The 26,774-nt window shown below is 37.6% G+C and overlaps 1 protein-coding gene across 2 annotated transcripts in view; it reads left to right on the forward strand.

Annotated features, from left to right (window-relative positions):
• Window positions 1-43: 43 nt before the first annotated feature.
• Window positions 44-26,774, forward strand: part of ASCC3 (activating signal cointegrator 1 complex subunit 3) — a 324,079-nt gene continuing 297,348 nt past the window's right edge. The window contains exons 1-3 of one of the 2 annotated variants that reach the window (XM_043890243.1): window positions 44-297; window positions 20,429-20,559; window positions 22,085-22,235. In XM_043890243.1, the coding sequence (XP_043746178.1) occupies window positions 20,470-20,559; window positions 22,085-22,235 (241 nt within the window). In that variant the 5' untranslated portion in view covers window positions 44-297; window positions 20,429-20,469. Of the gene's footprint in view, window positions 298-419; window positions 542-20,428; window positions 20,560-22,084; window positions 22,236-26,774 lie in introns of those variants that run through there. The other variant, XM_043890244.1, reaches the window with a different exon arrangement.

The following is a 26,774-nucleotide window of genomic DNA, read 5'->3' on the forward strand; positions in this document are numbered from 1 at the left end:
GGCGCCGCTGCGGGCGGGTGACGTGTAGGCCCGCGCCTGCTCCGCCCCCTCCCTGCCCGCCGGGTCTGTGGGTCTGTCCCGCGGCCGAGCCGTCTTCGTGGACCCTGCCCCCGGACTGGGACGGATCCGGCTAGGCCGGCGTGGAGTGCGGACGAGGGCGCGGCGGGAAAGTTGCCCTCTGGCCTTCCCTGCCCTGCCCTCCGCCCCCCACCCGGCGTGGGAAGTAAAGATCAAACCGAAAGGGAGGGAGGCAGGAGCTGGCGGAGTGATGGGAAGCGCTTGAAGCGGGGCCGAGAGGTGAGGAGGGGGACGTGGGAGGAGACGGGGAAGCAGGCGGGAGGCGGGGCCGGGGCGCCCCAGGTGCGATGGCCTTTCGGCCCCGGAGGCGAGCCCGGACCTGTCATTCCTCTCTCGGCCTGAGACTTTTCCGTGGTCTCTGATAGTCTCGTCCTGCTCCTGAAATGTGTAGGGTGGGGGTGGGGATCAAAACATGAACACGGCCACATGTTGCCAAGCTGTTAGGCCACACGGTGATGACCAGGTGCGTGCTTTTGCCCCCTGTGCGTGAGTAGTTTGTTTTCATTAATTTTCTTTTTTTCTTTACAAAAAATGTAATAACTTTTTCATTTTCTTCACGTGGACTTTGGAGAGAAGTCAACTTCCCAGTATTTTTCACTTTCACACTGAACAGTAAATAAACTGGATAGGGAGTGGACCATGGTGAATTGTGGGTGAATTTAGCAGTCGGGGAATCTAGAATGTTATTTTGAAGAAAGTGTATTGTATGTGTGAGCATGCTGCGATGTCGTGGGTACGTGGGCAGTTTTTTTTATTTTGAATAGGCTTCTTATCACACACTAACTTGTTCACTGATTGCAGTGTGCTCGTGTATTTTGCTCTTTGGTTTAAAAGAAACATCATTTTAGTGGTAGCTAAAAGTTTAATACGAATAGCATCACATGTGCAGTTCAAACTAGTAATCATTTTTTATTTCTTTCCCTAAGTAAAAGTAGACTTGAGTAGCTGTTTTCTCCATCACCACATTTCATGTTTCATAGACTGAAATCATCTTTCCGACTTTTCAAAATGTTCTTAAAAGTTGAGGATTCAACTTTTGATTTCCAGTCTGGATTGTGCTCCTGTTCATATATCTTTTATTTTTAATGGTGGTTATAGTAATATTCTTGCATAAGAAAAATACTCCTTAGAGATGCCAGTTAAGTGTAAGCTAAACAGTGTTATTAGAGTGAATTGGGGCTTCCCTGGTGGCTCAGAAGGTAAAGCATCTGCCTGCAATGCGGGAGACCTGGATTCGATCCCTGGGTCGGGAAGATCCCTTGGAGAAGGAAATGGCAACCCACTCCAGTACTCTTGCCTGGAAAATTCCATGGATGGAGGAGCCTAGTGTGCCACAGTCCATGGGGTGGCAAAGAGTCAAACACGACTGAGCGACTTCACTTTTTTTCTTTCTTTATTTTTCATGTCTTATCCTTGTGATTCCCTGCTGTATAGTTTTAGTTTTCTTTAATTCATCATTCACTTATTTACGTCTTTCTATTTGCCAGGCACTATGCTAGGCCTAGGCAATCAAGAGAGACAGGATGTCTGTACTTAGGAAACTTTCTATAGTCCTTCCTCCTTCTAATAGAGACTTGATTAGGGTTCCTCCTCAGGCCACGGATATCTAGTTGACAAAAGCAAGGCTTTTGCAAGAAAAAGTTACTGTCAGTGTTTATATATAAAGTGGCATTGAAAGAGGAGCAGATCATTTTACTTCAACAGCATGACTTGTTCTGTTTTTGATCAAAAAGATAGTATGCATGCTTGTGTTTTGCTGGTTAAGAGGAGTAAGTTTTCTTTTGGACAAGTTGGCTTAATTATAAAATTCAGAATTAGAAGTCAGTTTCTACCTGAAAAATAATACTTAAACATTAAAAATGTTTTTAAAGTAATTTTTCCAGTTTTACGTTGGTCTGTTGGTCTATGTGTTCAGTTCAGTCCAGTTCAGTCGCTCAGTCGTGTCTGACTCTTTTCAACCCCATGAATCACAGCACGCCAGGCCTCCCTGTCCATCACCAACTCCTGGAGTTTACCCAGACTCATGTCCATCGAGTCGGTGATGCCATCCAGCCATCTCATCCTCTGTTGTCCCCTTCTCCCCCTGCCCCCAATCCCTCCCAGCATCAGGGTCTTTTCCAGTGAGTCAACTCTTCGCATGAGGTGACCAAAGTATTGGAGTTTCAGCTTCAGCATCAGTCCTTCCAATGAACACCCAGGACTGATCTCCTTTCGGATGGACTGCTTGGATCTCCTTGTAGTCCAAGGGACCCTCAAGAGTCTTCTCCAACACCACAGTTCAAAAGCATCAATTCTTCCGTGCTCAGCTTTCTTCACAGTCCAACTGTCACATCCATACATGACCACTGGAAAAACCATAGCCTTGACTAGATGGACCTTTGTTGGCAATGCAATGTCTCTGCTTTTTAATATGCTATCTAGGTTGGTGATAACTGTCTATGTGTTAATAACTTGTAATTCATTAGAGTAATTCATAGTAGTTCTGTGCTCTGAGCATTTCCATCAGAAATATGTATGATACCTGTTGACTGAAGTACATTTGCTGTCCAGTGTACCTGCCATGGGGAAGCAGTTAGCAGCAGCCCTTTCAGTACACAACAGCCTTGCTGTGTTGTTACTGTTCGGTCACTAGGTTGTTTGCCATTCTTTTGTGACCCCATGGACTGCAGCATGACAGACTTCCTGTCTTGATGTAATGTGGCAGTTTTCAACTTTGAGCAGATGTCTACCTGAAACTGAAATTTTAGCAAACACATTTATGGAAAGAAAAAGTGCTTAATCACCAAGGAGGAGAGAATAAAGTGTTTGTGTTTGCTCAGTTGTGTTCTACTCTTTAGGACCCCCATGCAATGTTGTCTTCCAGGCCCCTGTGTCCGTGGAATTTTCTAGGCAAGAATATTGAGGTGGGTTGCCATTTCCTTCTCCAGGGGATCTTCCCCACCCAGGGATTGAACCCGTTTCTCCTGCATTGGCAGGAGAATTCTTTACCATTGAGCTACCTGGGAGTATGTGTTTAATAATTATCCAAAGGCAGACTTTTGTGTCTATCTCCTACATTATACTTTAAAGTTACTTAAAATAGTTACTTATTTCTTTTGCGTGGTATAATATCTGGCACATGGTTGACAGACCCATGTAAATGTTCGTTCATTCAATATGTACCATCTCATTTGAGTATTTTGTGGTTAGAGGGGCAAGTGAATATTTTTGAGTGAGTTTGTCTACTGTTTGTTCATTTTCCTCCTGTGTTGGCTTATAATAATGTCTTATAGACATATTTATATTTCTGAAACTCTCTGTGTTTCAGAGGTAGTGCAGTTAAACTTGAGTATTCTGGTTTAATCAGATTATTCAGCCTGAAAGGGGCATAAAAAAATCATTTTGTAACCCTCTTTATTTTATTGATCAGAAAATTGATACCTTGAGAAGTTAGCTGCTTTTCTGCCATCAAACAAATTGACTTCTGAACTAATTTACCTTTATTTTTATTCTGTTTCTTCCCACTGTATTCTACCTCTAAGAAATTGTTATTTGAGTAGAATAATCCTTGGGACCTTTGTAAATTAGATTCCCATTTTGTCTTCCTGCTGCTGGAGTTTGGGGCTAGTTTTTCTCCACTCCTGTGATTTCTTCTTTAAGGAGAATTCATAGGAATTGCATTTGTTATCAGAGGTTTGAACTGACATGGAAAATAAGGGTGGGAATTTGGAAAGATACATAATTTAAAAATGTAATATGTAAGAAATTTTCAGGTAATAAGATTCTCGGGATATGTTTTAATAAGATAATTGGGAAGAAATATTTATATTTGAAGTAGAAAAAGTTCACAGCTACTTATTTAGTGTCTAAACCAAAGATAGTTAAACAACTAAATCATAATTTTGGGAAGTGGTGTCTGGAAACGTCTATTTTCAAGTGAATTCCCAATGATTCCAGTGCAACCAGTTCATATTGTTGAAGGACTTCATGTTAAAGCATATGAATTCAAGAGCCTCTTAATTATAGATAATATCTATTAAAACAGAACTTCAAAAGAAGGAAGGTAATTTATCTTAGGAATGTGGAGTAGTTAGGGAGGCAGTTGATAATGTTTTCCAGCATTTTCAAAGACTTGCTAGGTTAATTTCAAATGAAGTGAGTGACTAGCAAGTTCCTCAGTGTGTGTAGCTAAGAAACCTGGCATGTGAATTTGATAAAGGAAAACTACATTCCATTTCAAGGGAGGAAATTCTTGTTTACTGATGAGACAATTTGAGTTTGTGGAAGAATTCTTGAAAGTGCATAAAATGTTCAACAGGCTAATCAAATGTAACAATATAAAAATGGTAAATTCTACTCTTATTTATAAATACAAATAGATATAGTTTCATCTTGATTCAAGAGATTTAATTATAAAATTCTACATAAATAATTTATAAGAAGAAATTAATGTTAAGGGCAGGTCACAATTTGCAAAAATGATTTCAGTGCACCTTTCCCCAGGGCACATGCCTTTTCTAAAATGTTCAGTTCAGACGCTCAGTCGTGTCCCACTCTTTGCGACCCCATGAACCGCAGCATGCCAGGCCTCCCTGTCCGCCTACCGTCCTACTTGGGTTTCTCTTACCTTGGATGTGGGGTATCTCTTCGCGGCTGCTCCTTACCTTGGACGTGGGGTGGCTCCTCTCGGCTGCAGCCCCTGACCTCGGGCGTGGGGTGGCTCCTGCTTTAAGTAGTACCTCTGTCACCAAGGGGGCCCATTAAACATTCTTTTTGAGCATTCTTTAAGGAGTGAAGGAAGCTTTGCAAAAATATTAGCAATGCTTTTACTCTGGGGATTGGAGTAGTGAGGAATAACCTAACAATCACTTCTGGAAGACTTCACAGTAATACTCTGTACACATTGAACAGATATTTATTGAGTTCCTTGGCACAGGCCAAGAACTTTGCCAGGTACCAAAGAGAAGAAGATATACATTAGTTTTGCCCTCTTGGAGATTATAGTCAAGATGTTGGCTCTGTGAGACTGTTCAGTGTAATTCCTTAAGGCAAGGACAAATACTAATGCATGGCCACTGACTGCTCTCCTGGCCATCTGAAGTTAGAAAAGTAGAGGTCTTGTCACTGATTAAAAAGGTGAAAAAGCTGTTATCCTAAGTCACAGATTTTGGCAATCAGCTCAGAAAGAAAACGGAGTGGGTTTTAGAGAGGTTTAAGGTTGCTTGACCTAACACCAAGCTTTGAGAACTCTTCTATTTGTATTTATCAGAAACGGAGCACAGGAAGAACACGGCTGAAATTCTAAGTCCAAGGACGTTTCACTGCATTTCTTGACAGTGTTTGGTATAGTTGACCATATCGCTTGTTTAAAACTTATCCTTCCCTTATCCTAACCCCAGTCTGGCCGCACTTGACCTTCTGCTGTTCAGAATCTCCTTTATAGACCTTACCCAGCCCCCCCACCCCCTGCTTTTTCTGTAAAGACTTGTGTGTTTCCACCATCTGCTGTCTTGTCTTGTTTAGTCTTCACATAAATCCTTGGGTGACTTTCATCAGTTTCCGTGGTATTCCTGATGATTCTCGTGTTTGTATTCAGACCTCTCTCCTGAACTTCACACCTGAATATTCAGTCCCTGCTGACCATTTCTACTTGAATGTCATATGGGCATCTTAGACTCACCCTGTTTGAGATTGAATTCATGATATTCTGATCTAGTTTTGTGAATTATGTCATCACCTGATCTATTAATGTGGAAGTCAGCTGTGGTCCTCGCCTCCTTCCCCACCACAGATAAAAATAATCAGACTAAGCCAAATAGATTTGATTGGATTCCTCCACTTTCCTCTAATTCACTACCACTACAGTTGGTGGCTCAGAGGTTGAAGCATCTGCCCACAATGCAGGAGACCTGGGTTCGATCCCTGGGTTGGGAAGATCCCCTAGAGAAGGAAATGGCAACCCACTCCAGTATTCTTGCCTGGAGAGTCCCATGGACGGAGGAGCCTGGTGGGCTATAGTCCACGGGGTCGCAAAGAGTTGGACAGGACTGAGCGACTGCACTTTCACTTTCACGGTTCAGAACCTCTCATCTCTTCTTCTGGATTACTCTAACAACCTCATAGTGTCTTTCTGCTTCAGGTCTTGCCTTCCTGTGGTCCGTTTTCTTCTCCGCAGTCATGGTGTGTGTGTGCGTGCTTAGGGGCTTCAGTTGTGTCCGACTCTCTGCAACCCTGTGGACCATGGCCTGCCAGGCTCCTTTGTCCATGGGATTCTCCAGGCAAGTAATCCTTATTAAACACAGTTCAAGTCAGTAACTCTTCCTGAGATTTCTTTTACTATTAAGAGAGTTTCCAAACAACATGACTCACAAGGCCCTGATGACCTTGTTCCCACCTGTCTCTCCAGCCCCATCTCCTGCCACATTACATACTCCTTGACCACTATGCTCTAGTCATCTATTTAGTTCTTTGAATGTGGAATGTTCTCACTTCTCATCAGGAGTGTGTGTACCCGACTGACCCCTCATCCCTGTTGTTTCAAGGAAGGAAGGTACTTTTTCTTCCCAGTTTCCTTTTGTGCTAGGCTGGATGCACCTGCTTTGTGTTCCGAAAACACTCATTACTGCCCTCTTTGAGAGCCAGCAGTCTTACTCTGTATTGCGATAGCTTACCTCGTTGGATTGTCTTCTGCCCCAGACTGTGAGATTACCCTCTGGAAGTTTCCTTTTTCACCCTTGGGAGCCTGCTGTTTCTCAGGTCATTGCAGCTGCCCTTACAGATGCTCAGTTAAGGCGTGTCACCACTACAGACTTGTCTAATCTTTTTCTTTGTGTTCATTCTTCTCATTTAAACTTTTAAATAGTTGATACCTCTTTTAAAAATCTGGAGACCTCTTATTGATTTTTACTCTTAAGAAGATTCAGTATTTACCAGAAGAGTTAGGGAAGACAGATATTTGAATATTCAGAGTAGTGTCTCCAAATACAGGGTGCAGAGTTAAATTTGGATTTCAGGTAAGCAGCAGCTATTTTTTTTCTTTTTTTCTTTTTTTTTTTTTTTAGTATAACTATATCCCATTTAAGTATGTCTCAAATATTGCATAGGCCATATTATACTAAAAGAATGATTTGTTAAACAACCTGAAATTCATATTTAACCATGCATTTTATATTTTTATCTGGCAACTGTAACTTACAAAAAAAGTTTGTGTGATTCTTAGTCTGAGAGCATAGACACAAAGGTAAATTGGGTCCCTTGAAAATGTAATCCTGATGTTAATCATACATTAACTCCAGTGATCAAGAAGAGAGAGATGTCTCAAGAAACCGATGCTGTTAAAAAAAAAAAAAAAGAAACTGATGCTGTGCCTGAATATTTTTTTAAAATATAAGTTGAACAATGGAGAAAGAGTGCACAGACTAAGAATGAATTAAAGAAAAGTGAATTTGTAGAACCTGTGATGTGTATCCTTGAAGAAACACTGAGGTTAGCGAAGACGGTTTTTAAGCTACATTCAGCAGTGTTTCTTGGGGCAATTACTAGGATGTTAAAAGAGAAAATAGATTTAATTAACTGCTAAATTCTCTTCCTTCTTTTATGCTGAGGAGAATGGAGAATGGACTCTCTCTGGATTGGAAATGGCAGAATTGATTTGGTTAAATGGAATTGAAGTACATTATGGGTGGCAATATTAAAAGAGCACCCAGGTGTTCAGTGTTAAGTCTCGTAAGCCAAAGCATTTTCAGTAATGCTTTCAGAACCTGTGATTTGCTAGACATTCAGTTTGATGCTTTCACAACTCTTCTGTCTCTTACTAGGCTTCTGTGTTTATTTGAAACTTAATTAGGGAGGGAGGTTCAAGTGGGATATACAGATACCAATGGCTGGTTCATGTGGATGTATGGCAGAAACCAACAGAATATTGTAAAACAATTATCCTTCAGTTCAAAATAAAGAAACTTAATTAAAGCTTTAATTTTGATATATTTCCAGAATATGGAAAATGTTCAGAAAATAATGTAACACACATTGCCATGCAGATATAGCAAGGAGTCATTTTTGCCTTAGTTGCTTCAATTCTTCTCCTGAAAAGTGTTGCTCATTTTTTTTTTTCTTCTGTCACTTCTCTGCTGCCTCAGTCTGTTACCTTGAAGCTGGTGTATAAAGTTCTCATGCATGTTTCTACGTACTTCTGTGTGACAGGATATAAGCCAAGGCTTAATGAGGGGTATTGGTGGGAAGAAATGGTACTGATTACCTTGGTGAAGAGAACATTTAAAGTGAGATGACAGGTTTATATCTAGAAGTCACTTATGTGAAAAGAGTACTTAACTTTGAAAACTCACTGACATTAGATAGTACAGATAATTTTTTTTAAAGTACTTTTAAGATCAGAAATCAACATCTAGTACTTAGTGACCCAGATACTTTGTGATTTATACTTACATGGAGATTTTTATAAACCACTAAAAAACATTGATGTTCAGCCTCTACAGATGTCATTTTTATTAAACAATCAATAACTATCATGATTTTCCTGGTATCTTTACTGTAAAAATGGTTAACTAGCAATCTTTAGAGAAATGACTCTCACTATTTAACATTTTGTAAACAGTACATCCCATAATATTTAAGACATCAGAGAAAGTGAATTTTAAAAATATGTTCCTTGTGTTTTGATGTTTTTTGAAGCATGTTTCCTTTAATAATTATGTTCTAAAAAAGGTTGGAGATGTCATTGTCAAAACTTAATTTTTTCTCTGAAATGTAGTATATATAATTTGTTGGTAAGAAAAATGGCTTAGCAAGTAAAAATATAAGAAAGAAGGAGAAATACGGGTCTGACCCTTTCAGACATCTTTCAGTTTAGGAAGCTGTGAGTAACAGAGTGTGGAGTGAGAGTTCAGCTCAGAAGAGGGTACAGAAAGTATTCTTATTAACTATATTTGTCAGGGTACATTTCTCACTAATACAGAGTGAAAGAGAGTACCCTCTTTTAGTAATTAAGTTTTTAATTCAATAAGATTGAAACAAACAGTTCAGACCAGAATGTTAAGTAACAATCCTGGCAATACATTCTTTCAGAAAGACTAAGTAAAGCATGCATTGCACTAAATAACATGTAACTACGATAAAATTCTTATTATGTATTCTAATTTGTAATGCCCAATGAGTTAGTAATTTCCTTTTCTGTTTTTATATTTCTTGTTTACAACATAAATTCACCTCAGTCCTGTTGTTAATGCCTACTTTTTCTCTACTTTAGAGAGAGGGGTAGAGATTTCATCTGCTATCTTGAGGTATGTGCCAACTTCTTTGACATAGTGTCGAGTTAGGGCTATTCAAGAATTTCCTCTACACAAAATAGTAAATAAAGATCAAAGCCATTATACTCTTTGATAAATTTTTTTTTTTTTTAGGATTTGGCATGTAAAAACTATCAGATTTCTAAAAGATCACTGGAGCTCATATTTGGGAATGTGGTACCACCATATAATTGTGGTACAAAGGAACAAGTATACAAGGTTAGGAAAATGCTTTCTCTACACAGCTAAAGCTGACTCCAGAGCATCACTTGAGTTTTGAATTTGGTGTATGAGGGTACCTTATGAGAGGTTTCAGTTAAACTAATCTTCTCAGGGCTCATTAGGGGACAGGAACAGAGTCCCTGAGTCAGTCTATCCAGAGGCCCATAGATTGGGGTGGAATGAGACTTTTGCCTTTTTCAGCTAATTTGGGCGCAACCTTTTCTACTGGAATGAAAGGAAAATATGTACTGCCTTGTATGTAGTGGGTCTGCTCCCTGCCTTCTCTGGAATATGTGTGCTGGTTTGTTCCTTGGGCGGTGTTCTTCCTGGCTATTCTTCTTCTCATCTGTGCTGATATGTTATTCTTGCCATATATTGTCCCAGGAATATTTAAAAGGCTTTTCTTATCCTTTGTTAAAATTAAAATTAATATAACCTTGGAGGTCTTCTGTAGACTCTTAGGTTAATAGTTATGAGCCTGTCTAGGTTGTCTCCCCTATCTGTGGTTGGTAAACCTGGAGTTAATGTAAGTCAGTAGTTGGAGGGAAAAGTTAGAGAACAAGAATCTTACACAGGTACATTTTATTCTTAACAAGCCATTATAGATTTTGATTCATATGAAAGGTGTATATATTGTGATTGTTTGTTGTTCAGTCGCTAAGTTGTGTCCGACTCTTTGTGACCCCATGAACTGCAGGGCATCAGGCTTCCCTGTTCTTCACCATCTCCCAGAGTTTGCTCAGACTCATGTCCATTGAGTCAGTGATGCCATCCAACCATCTCATCCTCTGTTGCCCACTTTTCTTCCTGTCCTTAATATTTCCTAGCATCAGGGTCTCTTCCAGTGAGTTGACTCTTTGCATCAGGTGGCCAGAGTGTTGGAGCTTCAGCATCAGTCCTTCCAGTGAATATTCAGAATTGATTTTCTGTAAGACTGACTGGTTTGATCTCTTTGCTATTGAAGGGACTCTCAAGAGTCTTCTCCAACACCGCAGTTCAAAAGCATCAACTCTTCGGCACTTACCTTGCTTTATGGTCCAACTCTCACATCTATACCTGACTACTGGAAAAACCATAGCTTTGTCTCTATGGACCTTTGTTGGCTAAGTAATGTCTCTGCTTTTTCATACGCTAAATTTGTCATAGCATTTCTTCCAAGGAGCAAGCATCTTTTAATTTTGTGGCTGCAGTCACATCTGCAATGATTTTGGATTTTCAAAAAACTAAGATCAAGGCATCTGGCCCCATTACTTCATGTCAAATAGATGGGGGGAAAGTCTATCACTGTTTCCACTTTCCCCCCATCTATTTGACATGAAGTAATGGGACCAGATGCCTTGATCTTAGTTTTTTGAATGTTGAGCTTTAAAGCCAGTTTTTTTCACTCTCCTCTTTCACCTGCAGCAAGAGGTTCTTTAGCTCCTCTTCACTTTCTGCCATTAGAGTGGTATCATTTGCATATCTGAGGTTGTTCATATTTCTTCTGGCAATCTTGATTGCAGCTTGTGCGTCATCCTGCCCAGCATTTCTCATGATGTACTGTGCATATAAGTTAAATAAGCAGGGTGACAATATACAGCCTTGATGTACTCCTTTCCCAATTTGGAACCAGTCTGTTGTTCCATGTCCAGTTCTAACTGTTGCTTATTGACCTGCATACAGATTTCTCATGAGGCAGGTAGAATGGTCTGGTATTCCCATCTCTTTAAGAATTTTCCACAGTTTGTTGTGATTCACATAGTTAAAGGCTTTAGCGTAGTCAATGAAGCAGATTTTTTTTTTTTTTAATTCCTTTGCTTTTTCTATGATCCAGTGGATGTTGGCAATTTGATCTATGGTTCCTCTGCCTTTTCTAAGTCCAGCTTGTACATCTGGATTTTCTCTGTTCACATGCTGTTGAAGCCTTGCTTGAAGGATTTTGAGCATTACATTGCTGGCATGTGAAATGAGCACACTTGTATGGTAGTTTGAACATTCTCTGGCGTTGCCTTTCTTTGGGATTGGAATGAAAAGTGGCCTTTTCCACTGCTGAGTTTTCCAAACTTGTTGGCATATTGGGTGCAGCACTAACAGCATCATCTTTTAGATTTTGATTCGTAAAGGAAAAAAAAATGTATCTGTGTGTACTTATTTATCTTTTCTGTGCTTTCTCAGTTCTCCATGTTCCAGGTGTTTCTCCTGATTTGATTGGAAACTATTCAAGATCCATTGCTTCTTGCTTAAGAATGAGTTAAGATCTAAAGTGAACTTGTTTGGTGAAGATTATGAATAGTTACAAATTTCCCTTGAAAGTCCTTTAGGAGGACACCAGGTTGTGAAAACCTACTGTCTCTCAATATGTCATATGCAACCACATTTTTCCTCTAAACCTGGGACATATCATAGTTTCTGAGGATGAACCAGATGAAAAAGTTGGCTTGTGTTTAATGGCCATGTTGTATATTTTTTGAAAAAGGGAACTTGGTTTTAAACCTTGGAGTCCTGCAGTACAGCCGGATTCTCAGTTGGATATGCATGTAGTTATTGAAACAGACCTAAGGGAGCATCATATTCTTGTTGCTTACCCCCATACACTCAAGAGTGTGTGTTGAGTGTGTGAAATAGTGGACAGAATCTCTAGCCTTAGTGTTTGTGTCTGTCTATACCTTGTATTTTGTCTCCTTTGTTTGATTCAGATAATTAAATACACCTAAGATGTGACTTCACATTAACCTATTGGTGGCATAAGGTACAAGACAAGTAAGGAATACAAGTTCAGTACAAGTAACTAAAATTTTTCTTTAGGATTTACCATGAAAAAAATTACCTCCTTTTTTTTTTCCTCATTTATTTTTATTAGTTGGAGGCTAATTACTTTACAGTATTGTAGTGGTTTTTGCCATACATTGACATGAATCATCCATGGATTTACATGTCTTCCCCATCCTGCACCCCCCACCCACCTCCCTCCCCATCCCGTCCCTCTGGGTCTTCCCAGTGCACCAGCCCTGAGCACTGTCTCATGCATCCAGCCTGGCCTGGACTTTTGAAATGGTATAATAAAGGATTTTATATATATGTATGTGTGTATATATATTATATCTATTAAGCCTTATTTTTCTGAATTCTGATTTTAACAGTGCTAATTATATCTATATCACAACTTGATTTTTTTAAACAGGTGAATTAAAATATAAATATTTCAGCTTTTTCTAAAAGGTATCGTCTGTGGGCATATAATTCTGTTTTAGCTATTGAAATCTTAAATTCTAATTTTTGCTCCATTCACAGCCTCATCCATCTTTTCAGTGTTTTTATCCCTTACCTACATTATATCTCTTTTAATTTTTTCCCCCTCCTAATAATTACCTGGTATTCATGACCACCAACAAGCAATTGCTTGACTTTATACTCATTAGGAAATATAGTTTGTATCTTCTTGATCTTTTGTTATTTATTTGTAATTAAAAATACTGTAACTGTATTTTCCTAAAGTTGCTATCAAGCAGTTGGACCCTTAGAGTTGAGAAACATGGGTTTGGAATGTGAAAAATAAATCTTATAATTTTTAATGTGCTACTTCAGAATAATGTGTACTAGAATTCTGGCTTACTGATTATTGGTTAATATTATTTCACAAAGGGAAATACATTGCTGTCAGATATTTTTCTTCCCTACTTGAATGTTAGAAAGGGCAGTTAACTTCTTCAAGACAGTTTCTGTTTGTCTGTTTCTGTATATCTGTCAATATATCTAATTGACGGTCTAAAGGCTCATTCAGATAACCATAGTGGGGTACTTCAGGGAATAGGAAAAAAAAAGAAAAAGTGACTTCTAGGCTTTCGCTTTTTTAGAAAGATAGATATATATGTTTTGAGGGATATTTTTATTTACATAGTTTTGGTTGGAATAAAAATTACTGGGGTAGCAATTGCTTTGTAGGTCAATTTATCTTGATAAGCCTTCACTGTATTTTATAGCAGAAAGTTTAATAATAAACATTACAATGTCTGTCTTTAAGACCTCTTAGTTGAATGTCTTTTCCTTTTGTTTTGGACCTCAAATCCAGCACTCAGTCATTTGCACCATTTACACTCCACTGCGCTCCTACTGTCCCTGAGTTATAAAACCTTAACCCTGTATGATACCAACCTTTGTTCCTGTGCCAGATTGCTGCCATTCTAAATTTATGGTTTCCAGTATGGGATGAGCATTCATTTGCCACCTGAAAAATCCTTTTATGATTTTTTAGTCAGTTTCCTCTCATTGTTGATGGTAAGGTCAAACTTTTGCCTTTGTCTTCAAAATTCCATCTCATTTTTTTTTTTTTTTTTGACTAGTTTTGGATCTCAAAGAAAATAGGAGTCATTTGGTGGAACTATCTTTTACCATATTTTTCTCTCTCCCTGTTTTCCTTCTGCTTCCCTTATAAACGTATATGCACTTCTACTCACCGACCCCTCCATGCTCCTTCTATCCAAGTGGTATCTCTAGACCCATGATTGTCTCTCTTGCGTTCTCAGGAACCCCACTCTCCTAAGTCATGTTCATAGTCTTTCCTTTGGTTATTCTACCTGTCTGTCTTTATTGGCTCTCATCTGATTTAAAGAATTGTGCTGAACTCTCTCATATTACTAAAAAGTCTCAACCCTATGTTTTCACTATTTCTTGCTTTTTCTTCTCAACCACGTTCCTTGAAAGAGTCGCTAGTACCCATTTTCTTCCTTTCCATTTATGTTTCACCTACTGAAATATGCTTTCTTCCACCATTTTTTTTTTTTTTTTAATGTGTGTCCTAAAGTCATCTAAGACTTCAGTGGCTGAGTGCACTGAACTCTGTAGCATAACATTTGAAACCTTTTCTTGTGATACCACTTTCTTCATGTGACAGCTCTTTGCTGATCCTTTAGGACTCTGTCTACTGTCTACTTTCAAGAGGTTTTTAGGGATACATGGGTGGGTTTCATGGCTTTCATGCATCCTCTGAAATGAATTACAAAATGTTTATATGTGTGTATGTCTGGTTTCTTAGGGAGTCTGCAGGTTTATATAAATAATTTGACATAAAGGAGTATGTTCATCCATGCTTTTAACTGCATTGAAGGGATAACACTAAATTCTGTCCTTCTAGCCCCAGACCTCTGATAGGAAACCCTAAACTGTATATCCCACGTGATGGCCCATGATCAAAATTTTCCAAAGCCCAAAGCAGAACTAATCATCTTTCCTCTTCCAGTATGCCTTCTCTACACACACACTCTGCTGTTCTGCCTTTCCTGAGCCAGAAAGGTGGGTGTCCTGCCTCTTTCACTTTCATCTTCACATCCTGTCCGTGAATTTATTCTATCTCCCAAATAAAAACATTTCTCAAATCCATCCTTTTCTGTCTTTTCTTGCTTCAGTTGTGTCTTCCGTCTCTCACCGAGTTTATTGAAATAAATTTCCAAATAATTTGCTTGCCTCCAGTTTGACCTCATCTTTAATCTGCTCACTACACTTAAATCTGAGTCATTTTTCTACAGTATGTTACATTTTTTAGCAGGATAAAAAGTGCTTAAATTGAGACATGCTGTTGGGTCTCTGCTTACATCTTTAATTTCATGAGTCTCCAAATGCACTATTTTATAGGTTTTTTTAAGCAATAATCTGTTGGTTTAGTTTTCCTCTTTATATGTTTACCTTGGAATAACCTTTTTTCCCCCAATCAGACCAACCCACTCAAGTCCTTTAAATATCAGTTTCATACCTTCTTACCTACTTTTGTTTCCACCCTCTTAGGTGTTTCTCCCTTGTCTTCCTATAGTTATACCTGCATAATTATTGCAGCTGTTTTTCTTTCTTTTCAGCTGTATTGTATACTTGTTATCTAGGGCAAGAGGCAGTCATACCAGAACTGTTTTTTCTTTTTTCCCCTTTTTAAATCTCTAGATCCTTGCAGTGTATCTAATACATTGTGGGTGATCTGTAGATATTTGCTGATTAAATGAATAACCATAAGATTTAAAATTTATTTTCTCAATTTGACCTTTATGCATTTCAGATACCCTTAAATGTTTGATGATCTTTTTACTGGTATAGGATACAGTGGGTTTTGAAGAATAGAGTTCTGTATGCCTTATTTATACCCAGTGCTTAACACAGTTCCTGCTAGATAGGAGATACTAAAATATTTGTGAATAAATGATTTATAGGCAACTATGAAGAAGTGAACTATTATAATTTACAGTGTTGGTCATTTAACTTGAGGAATAAAATAGATAAAACCAAATTAAAAAATCAAGGAATGTGCTTTACTTCATTTTTTGAGAAGTATAATTCATACTGATTATTTTGATGATTCCTCAGGGAGCTTTAAAGTTTCCTGTTAGTGTAGAGTCTAACAGTGTGACCTCATTACCAGGCCCTACTATTATTAGATCTCTTCTTAAGAGTGTGTGTGAGCAGTTTGTTGTTTTGTTAGGATTTTTGGATTGGTGAATTAGAATAAAAATCAATGAAGTCTTACTCCTTGCTTTTTAAAGAGAGGGACAGGACATTCAGATTACTGTGAGATATGTGAAAATGATGAAAGTAGTGATGCCAAACTCTATTAATTCTTAAGACCTTGCCTGAGGTAGAATATCCCATGTATCACATGTCTCTTGTTCTGGTATTGTGTTTTGAAAGCACTAACGTGTATGGTTAAAAAGTAGGTTCTGAGGCAGAGTGCTGTTCAGTTTAGTGTCAAGACCTTTCTTTAAAGACTTCTGACTTCTGTCAGTCATCATGAATAGAATTCTTATCTTTGAATAGAATTCTCTCTATCTAGGTAGAGAGTTTAAACTCCAGTGCCCCAAGGCATACATTTTATGCTTTACTCAGTGGATGATATTAACTGTGTTCCATCTGTAAGAGAATTGAGAAGAAAGTCACTCAGTTCACTTTCAGTAAGACTTCTCTCACAGATCCTCGTTGAGAAAGACTGCTGGGAAACAGATTGTGCACTTAACTTAAACTGCTGAGTTCTTAATATAAATGGAAACTTCGTGGTTACTGTTGGTTTGAGACAGGACTGAGATGGTGACTTCAGAGTAAAAGATACCACCTCTGAAACAGTGGTTCTCCAAGTGTGGTACTAGACTTGCTGCATCACTGGAGAACTTGCTGGGAAGATAAGATCCTTGTGTCCCATCGCAATGCCGTCTGGTCTGCTGAGTAGAAGATGGGGGTGAAGGGTAGGGAGGGGAAGCTCAGCAGTTTGAGAAGCCCTCTGGGTGATCGTGGTGCACGCTGAAGTCCTAGGACCCCAGTGCTGTGTTCACTGACTCTTGCTTTCGTTTATTCTTCCAGATGCTCCAGGAGGTATGTTATGTCGTGTTAGAAAAGCCCCAATGTGATTCTTTGAATCATCTCATTTGCAGAAATGTTCTCCTAAATTCATCCCCAGTGGGTAGCTGAAATTTAAAATCAGCCAGTGAGGGAGTTTATTTGCAAATTGGATCATTTTACTTTTCTGACTGAAATTCTTTATTGTGATGAGGAGAATCCAGCTGGTTTTTACCTCACCTGAATCATACCCTTTACTTACAGATTTGCAGTGCAAACAACTATGTTTTTTAATCTTTTGTGTTTCTGATTTCTAATTGTATTTTATTCAGAAAATGAACTATATCTGGAGTCAGATTAATGTGGTTACCTTGAGCCCAAGAATGATTTAAAAAAAAAAAAAAAAGAATATACAGCAGAGGCTCCCTGGCAAACCTAAAATATTTGCTTTTTTTCTGCAAAGTTGGTTGACTGCCAGTCTATGCGATACTTAACTTTTTTTTTTTTTGATACTTAACTTTTTGACGTCTGTTGAGATTTATTTTATGGCCTGGTATACATAGGCCATTTAAAGTTGTTACAAATGTACTTGAAAAGAATATATACTTTCATTTATCTTAGGTTAAATTTACTAATTTCACTGCTCAACTTCCATTTTTTTTTTTGTTGAAGTTGATTTGACCTATCAATAATTGATCGATGATTGAACTTTCACTTTGATGTTGGACTTGTTACTTTTTTTGGAAGTCTGTTTGTTTTAATTTATGTTGAGGTGTGTTGAGGTTTAATTAAATTCAGATTTTTTTGAATTCAAATTCATGCATGCAAATTCAAAATTTTTATACATTAGTAAGCTATATCTCCTAATATTGTATAGAGAGGTGTTTTTTTTCCCCCCATCCCTAATAATGCCTTTTGTTTTAAAGTCTGTTTTATCTGATCTGATGCTATTGATATATAGCAGATTCAAAATTTTTATACACTAGTAAGCTACATGCATGCAAATTCAAAATTTTTATACATTAGTAATCTGTATCTCCTAATATTATATAGAGAGGTGGTTTTTTCCCCCCCATCCCTAATAATGCCTTTTGTTTTAAAGTCTGTTTGATCTGATCTGATGCTATTGATATATAGCATCATATATTGATATAGCCACTAGCTACGTTTGGTTATCATTTACAGGAGGATCTTATTACATCTTTTAATTTTCAACCTTTCTCTGTCCTGTTTTAGGTATAGCTCTAGTGTTTACTTGATTGCTAAATGTTTAATAATTCAGGCTGTCAATCTTTTGGGTGTTAAGATTAATTTGTTTACATTTATTGTGAGTATTGATATATTTGGGCTTCTTTCTCTTTAATCTACTTAATTTATAATTGGTCTAGTTGTAACAGCATACTGGGTTATTCAGATCTCTCGCAGCTCACCACTTTTGTTTTCACTGTATCTAATCTATTATTTAACTCATTATTGATTGTTTTTTTATTTAAGTATGTAGTTTTATTTCTAAAAGTTATATTTTCAAATTTGCCTAGTCATTTTACTATTCTTCATTTTTTAAAAACTCTCTTATTTTGTTAAATATTTCATACAATTTTTTTATATCTAATATAGGAACTGGAGATTTTACTGAGTATCAAATTTTATAATAACTTCAAGGGTGTATGCAATCAAGAAGAGCAGAAACAGGGAGTGGTCTGAGGCATCCTGTATGGTCTCCTAGTTTGCTATTCCAGTCCCATTAATGGACAGATACTCTTTGGCCCAGAATAATTAGTGAGGTCTCTTAATTGAGGTGTGTAGGTCTTTTCACATCTTGAGAAGTGCTTGGGTTACAAAACATGTCTATTTTTAGACTCTGGAGTGGGAATCCTAATAAGCTCTGCCCTGTTGACATTTGGGGCTAGATAATTCTATATTGTGAGGAGGCTGTCCTGTGCCTTATAATATGTTTAGCAGTGTCAATAGGCCCTACCCACCAGAAGACAGTTGTACCCACCCAACTCCCCAGTGACCCAGAGTGTCACCAGCTATTGCCAAATGTCCCAAGTAGGGCAAAATTATTTGTTTGACAACTTTCATAGCTTGGGCTTCCCTGGTAGCACTAGTGGTAAAGAACCCACCAGCCAATGCAGGAGACACAAGATGCAGGTTCAGTTCCTGGGTTGGGAAGATCCCCTGGAGAAGGAAATGGCAGCCCACTCCAACACTCATGCCTGGGAAGTCCCATGGACAGAGGGGCCTGGTGGGCTCCAGTCCATGGGGTTGCAAGGAGTTGGCCACAACTGAGCACACACGCACATAGCTTATGTGATGTTCTCCAGGGAGCCACGCCTTATAGATGTATATATTGTAGTTTTATTATAGTAAGCAATCTTAAACCAAGATAGCCCTCCAAGAGTATCCAAAGTTGAGGACTCTCTTCATAGTAAATAGTCTATCTGCCAGAAGACTAGTTGTTCAGTTGTTAGCATGTAAATAAGGAGATTAGATCAGATCATGTGACTTTTTTCTTTGCCTGGGAGTTCTCCCCTTCCTCAGCTGCTCTGGTTGTTTTCTCGTTCTTTAGTGTTCCCGTTACCGTGATTTCTTCTTCTCAGTTTTTCATCCTTCTTTTATTAACCACGTAGTTGTTGTTTAGTTGCTAAGTTGTGTCCGACTCTTTGCCACCCCATGAACTGTAGCCCACCAGGCCCCTCTGTCCATGGGATTTCCCAGGCAAGAATATTGGAGTGGGTAGCCATTTCCTCCTCCAGGGGATCTTCCCAGCCCAGGGATTGAACCCGTATCTCCTGCATTGGCAGGTTCTTTACAACTGACCCACCAGAGAGGCCCAAGCAAGACATTATTACCGCCAAACATGTTGCATTACTGTTGTGTTTGCTGGCGGAGACGAGGGAAATGAAGGGTTTTTTTTTTTTTTTTTTATCATGAAGCTTACTCTTTGTTGGGCGAGACAATATATAAATAATAAGAGACTATCAGATATTAATTAGTGCCTGTAAAGAGAATAGGAGTTTTGTACTATGATAGACAGTAGCTGGGTAGCTGCCCTGTCTGTGATTGAGTGGTCTTTTAAACCTAGAACTTTGTTTAAGGAGGCAACTGTATGAATGTCAGAAGAGTACTTCAAGTAATACAAATGCATGTAACTGGAAAAAGCCAGTGAGACAAAAAATAAGAGATTATGTGAGATGAAATCAATGAGCATAAAATGAAATTGGAGAAAAGATAAGCAAATGCTTTTATCTCTGTCATTGTTACTGGTTGTCATACTAGGGAATCTATGCAATTCATTTGAAGGAATGTTATAGTAGTACCCACAAACAAGTGTTGTTGGTGTTTTTTTTTTGTCTTTTTTCCCCCCACCTATAAGACAATGTGTTAGAAAAGAACTGCTTGGGTAGAAAATGTGTCAAGAGAACTTTTCATCATTGGTAGCAATTGCTTTTTAACTAATTGTTTTCTTTTTTTTTTTTAATACGGGCTAATTTGTTGAATGTGATTATCTCTCCCACCTCCTCTCTACAGTTAAATATCATCTTGTTTTGTTTCAGTTTCAAGTTTCTCGTTGTATGGATCACTGATTGAATAATAGATGGCTTTACCTCGACTCACAGGAGCCTTGCGCTCCTTTTCAAATGTCACCAAGCAAGATAATTATAATGAAGAAGTGGCTGACTTACAGGTACATTGTTTTAGATAAAACGATTATAAATATAAAATATGGGCAGATATTTGACATTCCCTTTCTCAATTCTTTGTGCACTTTAAAAAATGGTAAATTTTACCTTCAGTCGCTCAGTCCTTCTCCTCCCACCTTCAATCTTTCCCAGCATCAGGATCTTTTCAAATGAGTCCGTTCTTCACATCAGGTGGCCAAACTATTGGAGTTTGGGCTTTAGCATCAGTCCTTCTAATGAATATTCAGGACTGATTTCCTTTAGGATGGTCTGGTTGGATCTCCTTGCAGTCCAAGGGATTCTCAAGAGTCTTCTCCAACACCGCAGTTCTAAAGCATCAATTCTGGTGCTCAGCTTTCTTTATTGTCCAGCTCTCACATCCATACATGAGTATCGGGAAAACCATACCTTTGACTATACACACCTTTGTTGGTAAAGTAATATCTTTGCTTTTTAATATGCTGTCTAGGTTTGTCATAGCTTTTCTTCCAAGGAGCAAATGTCTTTTAATTTCATGGCTGCGGTCACCATTTGCAGTGATTTTGGAGCCCAAGGAAACAATTGGTAACATCCAGTTGGTAAATGCATGATTTTTTTCTTGGGTCCAAAATCGTTAATACAACCAAGGGGAAAATTAAACAGTTGGACATGACTTAGCAGCTAAATGACAGGAATAACATCTGACTCACTGCTTTTCATTTGGTCAGAGGATGTCACGAAGTTTAATCCAGGGATCAAGTTCAGTGATATGAAGTAGAATATTTACAGCTTTCTGTGTCAGTTCTTGAGACTGGAAAGATATAGTCTCATGGAAAGAGTATGTACAGATAAGAATCTCCTGGATTCGTAACCTGTTGTAGGATCAGCCTTAGGAAAGAAATGCTGATTTGGATATATTGAACTCATCATTTGCTGCTGTCGTTTGGTCCCTAAGTCATGTCTGACTGTTTGTGACCCCATGGACTGCAGCACGCAGGCTCCCGCATCCTTCACCATCTCCCGGAGTTTGCTCATGTTCATGTCAGTTGGGGCAGTGATGCTTTCTAACTCTCTTATCCTTTGCCACCTCCTTCTCCTTTTGCCTTCCCATCATAGGAGTCTTATTTTCTTTAAATGCCTTTCATCAAAAAGCATGACATAAAGCTCTTGTATACAGTATAGTCTAAGCTATGTAAAAAGCAAGCAGGAAAATGAAAAGAGGTTTGCGGGATGTTACCAATTGTTATCTGGGTGTTGGACTTTTTGCTTTTTACTTTGCCACATGAAAATTATTTCATAATGAGTATTCATTGTGATTAAACTATAGAAAAAGAAGCTTTTAAAAACGTATCTTTGAATAAATGAGATGCTTTTAAATCACATTTAAATAAAGCTCCTTCTGGGAGCTGTAAATTTGGATGTGGATAGATACAATTTTGCATTCTTGTAGAAGGTGCCAAGTTGTATGATTAATGAAAAATATATGTGGTAAAAAATAGATTCGAGAAAATTTTTAACCAGTATGTTTCTGTATTATGCTGTCTGTTTCAGATGAAGCGGTCTAAACTTCATGAACAAATTGTAGGCTTGGACCTGACATGGATGAAGATTGTAAAATTTTTGAATGAAAAACTGGAGAAGAGTGAAATGCAAAGAGTAAATGAAGACTTAAAAGATATATTACAGGCTGCAAAACAAATAGGTATAGTCTTGTTTTTGTTTTTTTTTAAACCACTAAAGTTCAAAAAATAGATTCTTTTTAAACTATATACTAAAATTTCCAGAGAAGTATTCATAATTATAAGATTATAAGTCTTATCTGTCAAAGAGCTTAGGATTCAGGGAGGCAGAAGTAAGCTAATTAGTATAATAAAATTAAATTTGAAGGATCTATAGGAATCTATTTAGAGTTTTAAACCACTGTCTTTACTGAAATAAGGATAGGGTAAATTAAAATTGTCATACACCTGGAAGAAAACTTAAAAGCCATGTAGCTTTTACTCAGGTTACTTTCCCAAGATTGAAGAGAGCAAAACAAAATAAATGACTCTTTGGTAAAGTGTCTGAGTTTATTCATTGAAATTCATTGTTCCATTCCAGACCCTGATAACTAAAAAGCATACTTTAACACTAGTATACTTCTAACTGCAAATTCAGGTTTTCACCTACAAAAGCTTGCGACTGCTAACTGTGGCTCTGTGCGGTCGGCCTTCATCTTTCTCTCTGATCGGGAGTCATCCTTGCTTTTCCTAACTGTGCTTCACAGACACACCGCCTTTCTCACTTCCTCAAAGCCCCCAGGTTGGTGCCTGTTTGGGGCTCTTGGTACATGCTCTTCCCTATGCTGAGAATGTTCTTCTGTCCTGCTCTTAGAGTGGGTAGGTCCTTTCTTGTTACTTTTGAAGTTATTCCCTTAATGAGACTCTCATTGATCTCTAATCTCAAATGATTACCCATTCTTTATCTTGTAACCCTTGGTAACATTTTCTCCACAATATTTATTATTATCTGATATTTTGCTTATTTATTGCCTGTGTTTTGCTCGTAACAGGATCTTATTCTTCTTGTTCAACACACACCATCCCTGGTGCTTAGAATAGTGCTTGGTATATTTTAGGGTCTTAATGAAAGTTCACTTGACAAATAAATGAAAATTTTTTTCAGGTGATTTCTTGGTAGAAGGAAAATTTAGATTCTTACCTCACCATATGCTGGTTGACAGTTTTCTTCCTTTCACCAATTTTGGAAGGTGTTTCTATTTTATCTCATCTACATGAAGAATTTTCATTTATGATCATCAGTTCTTTGAATTTATTATTCAGATATTTTGACTTTGATGTATCATTCAATTTTCATTGGCTTGCAATATAGTATTATGTTAAATTTGATGACCTCATAGTTTTATGCTGTGAAAATATAAAATGAATGTCATATATGTTTTTGCAGTGAGATAACCTTTTGAAATTTGAGGATTTTGGTAAGACTTGAGTTTGCTTATTAAGCCTGGGAAAACACTGATGTGATTTGTGATAGCATTTGACATACAGTCATACTTTATATTTTAAGAATATTGCAGCAGTTGGGTTCATTGGAAAATAATGGTGAAAAGGCAAAGTCTTCAATCTAACTAAATTACTTTGAATAGGATCTTAACCCTTCCGGGCTTCACTGTCTTCATTTGTAAGGTATTACAATCATTTTGGGTTGGGGTGTCTGACTCAGATAGTTTTCAAAAACTAAAATGTCATTCTTCTTCTTTAATTTATAAAAATATCTCAGAATACTTAGCAAAGGCAGTATAAAATATTAAGCTTATTCAGCACTGTGACTGAATTAATTCTTTATTAAATGATGTGGAAGTTAAGATTTTTAAAAAGTAAGTTTTCCTTTACTACTTTCTGCAAATATCTCTGACAAGTCAAAAATTATTGTTTTAAAAGCCATTTTAAATATAATAAATTTAAATATATTCTAATATTATCTATTAAATATAGTCCTAGGAGTTTTGCCTGTTAGCAAAACATCTGATTCAAACTCAGGGACTAATCTATTGACTGATGTGTTTAAATAATTGAATATTTTGAGATGTAATATCTCAGAAGTTTAATATTTTTGTGACAGATGAAATCTTGGGGTTGAATTTAGGCAGGTGCTCTTTTTAATGGTGTGTTTAAGTTAAAAAACTTAGCTTTAGTGAATTAGTAGTTGACTAGTAGTCATCTAGTCTGAATGAAAAATACTGGTGATACTGGAAATTTTTATTAAAGCTAGCAGCATTAAGAGGATTAGTCTTATGGAAAAAAATGTGTGTTTTCTCTTATATCATTCTTTTAACACAGGTAATTTTTGTGTAATTGTGTTAAAAAGGTGGAGCAAGAGAATAAAGAAAAAGAAAATTACTTATATTTCAGTTGAGCATAGTGGTATGAGGTACTTAAGACCATGTATATTGACTAGTCAGAGTAATGGGTATTTGAGCTTGAGGGGACATCAGGGAACATCTTGTCCAGTCCCATCATTTTGTATGTGAAGAAACAGGGTCCAAAGTTCAGTGAATCCTGTGGTTGAGTTATGGCACTTCTTGGCTTGGACCCAAATTTTGAAATGGAAACATGATGGAATCCTAGATTCTTTCCTTGTGGTCAGAGGTCAGGTTCTGTCAAGTCTACCTGACAGCTGTTCTCAAATTGACTCCCTCTACATATCCGCTATTGCCCTAGTTCAGGCTTTTATCATATCGTGTCTGAACCACTGCAGTAGCCTATTGTCTCAAACCTCCTTTCTTGTTCAACTTCTTCATTGTCACTAGACTGATCTTTGCAAAAAGCAAAGCTCATTTTAGCCCCAGTTTGGTGGCTCAGATGGTAAAGCGTCTGCCTGCAATGTGGGAGACCCAGGTCGGGAAGATCCCCTGGAGAAGGAAATGGCAACTGACTCCAGTCCTCTTGCCTGGAAAATTCCATGGACAGAGGAGCCTGGTAGGCTACAGTCCATGGGGTTGCAAAGAATCAGACGAGACTGAGCGACTTCACTTTCTTTCTTTCTTTATTAACTCTTTAAACCAGATTCCTTAGAATGGGGAAAGAAAAGCTCCTTTATGAATTGGAATAATTTATCTTCTTGCCTTTCTGTCATGTAACCTTTATTCCTAACGTATGTAATAGTTACTATAATACTTTGCTGAGCAGTACTCACTGTTTTTTTCTCTTTGTAATTATGTGTTAGAATAACTTTCCCCGTTGTGTTCATCTGGTGAAATGCTTCTCATCTCTGAAGAAATGGCTCAGGCTTCATCCATGTCTTCTTCTAATGTTGTTATTCCTTTTTAATGTTAGTAGACGGTGCTCCATTAGAATAGCGTCTCTCCCATACCTTTTTAAGAGTACTTTCTCATTGTTTGATGTTTACCTCAGTCCCTTCACTGAGGGACTGTGAGCCTTAATGATACCGGAATTCCAGGATTCACAGTGTCTTCGTACTCCAGCGCCTAACGTGGTATGAGGGATATAGTAGATGTTCAATAAGGAAGTGAAGTATTGAGAATCCAACTAAAAGTCGACTGTGGTCTTTACTACCTGTGATGCCGATAGTGTCTTTCAAGTAACAGCTTTTAAAGAATTTTTGTAATTTTAAAGTACTTTCTTACCTCTCATATTTACATTTGATATATTCCCATGTCTTTTTTACAATTTTATTCTCCCTTCAAGAATGTTTTAATAATAAAACTTAGCTTGAGGAAGAAAATACTATAAATTATTTTAAAATAGTGTTTTTGGCCCTTAATCTTAATTTATTTAATTACTCATTGTAGACATAGCTGTATCATTAGAAAATTAATTTAGCAGGGTCAGTATAAAAATCAGTTCTATTTCTCTTTACAAGAAGCAAATTTGTAAGAAATGCCATTTACCAAAGTACTAAAAATCATCAGAAGTAATTTTAACAAAAGATGGATAGGACTTCTTCATGAAAAACTAATATATTATTGAAAGAAATTAAAGATGGCCTAAATCAATAGGGGGATATACAAAGGATGGAAACACTACAATAAAGCTCTCATTTTTATCCAAATTGATCTGCAAATTCAGTGTGATCTAATCAAGATCTAAGCAGGTTTGTGTTTGTGAGTTGTGTGTACATGGAAATTGACAAGATAATCTGAAAGTTACAGGGAAAATTAAAGGTGAAGAGCAGCCAAGTCAATCTTGAAAAAAAAGAGGGAGAGCTTACTCTCTGGATATAATAATATTGATTTATTATAAAGATCAGTAATTTAGACAGTGAGGTATTGATCCAAGGATAGGCATACAGACCAGATGGAAGGGGGTCCAGAAACTAGCCCATGGATATTAGAATACTTGATTTATCATGAAGGACTTCAAGTGTGAGCCATGACTGACTGTTCAGTATGTGGTGTTGGGTCAACTAGATGTACATATGACAAAAAAAATGTACCAATACAAATAATTCAGAGCAACTTACAAAAATGAAACTGAAGCTCAGAACAATAAATCTTCTAAAAGATAATATAGAAGAATATCTTCATGATCTTTGGATATGGAATAATTTTTTAAATAAAAAACAGCTTTCATAAAGGGAATGATTGGTAAATTGGACTACATTAAAATTGATGCATTTTATTCTTTCAGTGTAAAAAGGCCGGTTATAGAGTGGGAGACTATATCTTCAACATATGACCAAAAAGATATCTTGTGTCTACAAGAAGTCCTATAAATCAGAA

This window comes from Cervus elaphus, chromosome 28 (assembly GCF_910594005.1).
Source record: "Cervus elaphus chromosome 28, mCerEla1.1, whole genome shotgun sequence".
In the NCBI taxonomy this organism is placed as follows: domain Eukaryota; kingdom Metazoa; phylum Chordata; class Mammalia; order Artiodactyla; family Cervidae; genus Cervus; species Cervus elaphus.